A 2,666-nucleotide genomic window follows, 5' to 3' on the forward strand; every position below is an offset into this window, starting at 1 on the left:
AAAGAGAGTCTGGGGGAGACACCGGTCTGTGTGTGTGTGTGTGTGTGTGTGTGTGTGTGTGTGTGTGTGTGTGTGTGCGTGTGTGTACCTGCGTCCATTCTGCGGGTACTCCGAGGGAGACGCCAGGTCGTCGACGTCCTCCGCCTCCGTGTGACTGTTGTACTGACTGTTGTTCACGTTCTTCAGAACCAGCTTCTTGATGTTTTTCCTGTGGACGAATCAGACACCGCACCATCAGACGTGGACCAGTGGCCGCTCCACAGGTGGACGCAGCGATGGCTGATGGGTACCTGGGCACGAAGGCTCCGTTGATGAGCGACGGTTCGTCGTCGTCCAGACCGTCAAAGAGCTGGGTCTTAGAGGAGCCGGACGAGGACAGGGCCTTGGGCCGGACTCTGGTTGCGGGACGTGGTGTCAGTTTGTAGTGTGTGGGCGTGGTCAGAGCCTTCTGGGCCGAGGGATTGGTCGGTTTTAGTCGCTGTGAAGAGAAAAGAGACAAAGAAGAAGCGGCGGCAGCGGCGGCTGTGATTGGACCACACACAGAAGGAGCTGAAGGTGAATGAGCTCAGACCTCCCCAACACACACCTCCTCTCTCTTCTTGGGGTCCGACAGTGGGTTCCTGAAGAGCGGGGAGTCTCCGTAGGGCGAGTAGGCCAGAACACTGAGCTGCTGCTGCAGCAGAACCTGCTGAGCTGCTGCTGCGTTTGGATCTGCAAGAGCTGGAACCAGGACAACAGTTAGAACTAATGTCTGGAGCGGACACACACACACACACACACACACACAGAAGGTCCGACATCTCTACACCGCTGCCTGTGTTAAACCAGGCCCCTCCCCAGAATAACAACACGTTTCTCTCCAACACTAGGGGGCATCAGTTGGTACCAGAATCTAAAACTTGAAAACACAGACGGCTCACCAACGGGCTGGGCCGCGGCACCAAATCCTATGCTGCCGGTTCCGGTGTTGAATGCTGTTGCTCCAAAACTTCCCATAGTTCCGAGCGTTGTGCCCAGTTTGTTGTGATTGGCTCCAAACAGAGAAGCTCCTCCTGCTCCCACTGTTCAGAAGAAGTTAGCGTTAGCACAGCATTTGACAAGAACCATCGATCAGTACCTGCCGACTCAGGGACACGTGGTACCTCCTCCGAAGCTGGTACCGAGCCCGGCCCCCAGTCCTCCGGTGGCCGCCTTGTTTCCAAACAAACTCCCTCCAGCAGGGGTCGCTCCAAAACCTGCAGCAGGACAAACCAAAGATCAGCATCACCTGGTTCTAAAGCTGTGGTTCACAGCCCCGTGGCTCACGCACCAAAGGTGGAGGTGTTGGTGCCGGTCCCGAGCGTGAGTGCGGGTTTGGTGCCAAAGAGTCCGGTTCCTGTGCCAAATGACGGGGCGCTGGTGGTGGTGGTACCGAACGCCGTGGTCTTTCCAAATAAACTGGGCTGAGAGAGAGAACAGAACCACAGAGCTCAGTTTCCAGAAAACCCTCTCATTTCAACCCTTCCCTCGTTTCCGTACCTGCGGCCCAACAGTTCCGAACCCTGTGGCGCCTCCAAACAGACTGCTGTTGGTTCCAAAGCCGGTGGCCGTGCTGGTCGGCGTTCCGAACAAGCCTGGTTGAGGCGCCGCCGGGTTCCCGAACACGCCCTGAGGAGCGGCGAGGAGATGGTCAGACGGTGTTAGCCGTGGACCGGTCCAGAAGTTCTGAACCACTTACCATGGTACTGGTGTTGGTGTTGCCGAAAGAGAAGCTGGTGTTCGGGGCGGTGGTGGTCGCACCGAAGGATTTGAAGAAGTTGCCGGCGGGTTGGACGTTGGGCGGTCCAAACAGGCTCCCTGTGGTGTTACTGAAACCACTGGTGGCTGCTACGGAGACACAGAGACTCAGGTTGGTCTACAGACAATAGAAGACTGGACGGTGGGGCAGTACCACCACTGAAACTAAACTCAAGTTCCCCTGCGCACCACTAGAGGGAGTCTACAGACCACCTGTGGTAGGAGAGCAGAGAGGATTCTAGAAAGTTCAGTTTTTGACAAGAGGAACAGATGTAGCTCAGTAAAGTGGCCACAGGGGGCAGTGGAGCAGCAGCTCCGGCTCACTGACTCCGTGGACTACTAACTCGCTCCAAAGGTGCTCTTGCTTGGTCCGAAGGTGAAGCTGGTGTTGGGCGCTGTGGGGCCAAAGAGTCCAGTGGTGGCGCTGGACGTGGCTGTGGACGGTCCAAACAGACTACCTGTCCCTGCGGGCATCTGGGTGGGGCCCTTCCGTCCAGCCTGGTAGTCCTCCAGCCTCAGCTCCTGGAAACGGACAAAAAAAAGGAAGCAAACGGAGATCAACCTCAGGTTTCTGAACCCTGGTCCTGCGGTGATGACATCATCAGAGTCCAGCTCACCTCCAGAGACTTGTTCTCATACTCCTTCATGGCAGTGATGCACTGGTGCTTGGTGTTGATGCTGGTGGTCACACCAGCTTTCACCATGGTGTCATTTCCTGTTGGAGGCTGAACAAACATTCACTGTAAACATCGAGGCAGACGGATTCACACCGAGGCAGACGGATTCACACCGAGGCAGACGGATTCACACTGACACAGACGGATTCACACTGAGGCAGACGGATTCACACTGACACAGACGGATTCACACTGAGGCAGACGGATTCACAC

General features: G+C 56.4%; 1 protein-coding gene across 4 annotated transcripts in view; it reads right to left on the reverse strand.

Moving 5' to 3' along the window:
* The window catches only part of nup98 (nucleoporin 98 and 96 precursor), a 20,277-nt gene that overhangs the window by 9,916 nt on the left and 7,695 nt on the right, over positions 1–2,666 (reverse strand). For all 4 annotated transcript variants that reach the window (XM_008333415.3, XM_008333417.3, XM_008333414.3 and 1 more), the window contains exons 6-15: positions 2,394–2,501; positions 2,121–2,298; positions 1,718–1,866; positions 1,519–1,647; positions 1,310–1,442; positions 1,143–1,235; positions 921–1,061; positions 587–720; positions 291–478; positions 89–208 (exon numbers count right to left, since the gene is read on the reverse strand). In XM_008333415.3, the coding sequence (XP_008331637.1) occupies positions 89–208; positions 291–478; positions 587–720; positions 921–1,061; positions 1,143–1,235; positions 1,310–1,442; positions 1,519–1,647; positions 1,718–1,866; positions 2,121–2,298; positions 2,394–2,501 (1,373 nt within the window). The remainder of the gene's footprint in view (positions 1–88; positions 209–290; positions 479–586; positions 721–920; positions 1,062–1,142; positions 1,236–1,309; positions 1,443–1,518; positions 1,648–1,717; positions 1,867–2,120; positions 2,299–2,393; positions 2,502–2,666) is intronic.

This window comes from Cynoglossus semilaevis, chromosome 19, assembly GCF_000523025.1.
Source record: "Cynoglossus semilaevis isolate Cse_v1.0 chromosome 19, Cse_v1.0, whole genome shotgun sequence".
Lineage (NCBI taxonomy): Eukaryota > Metazoa > Chordata > Actinopteri > Pleuronectiformes > Cynoglossidae > Cynoglossus > Cynoglossus semilaevis.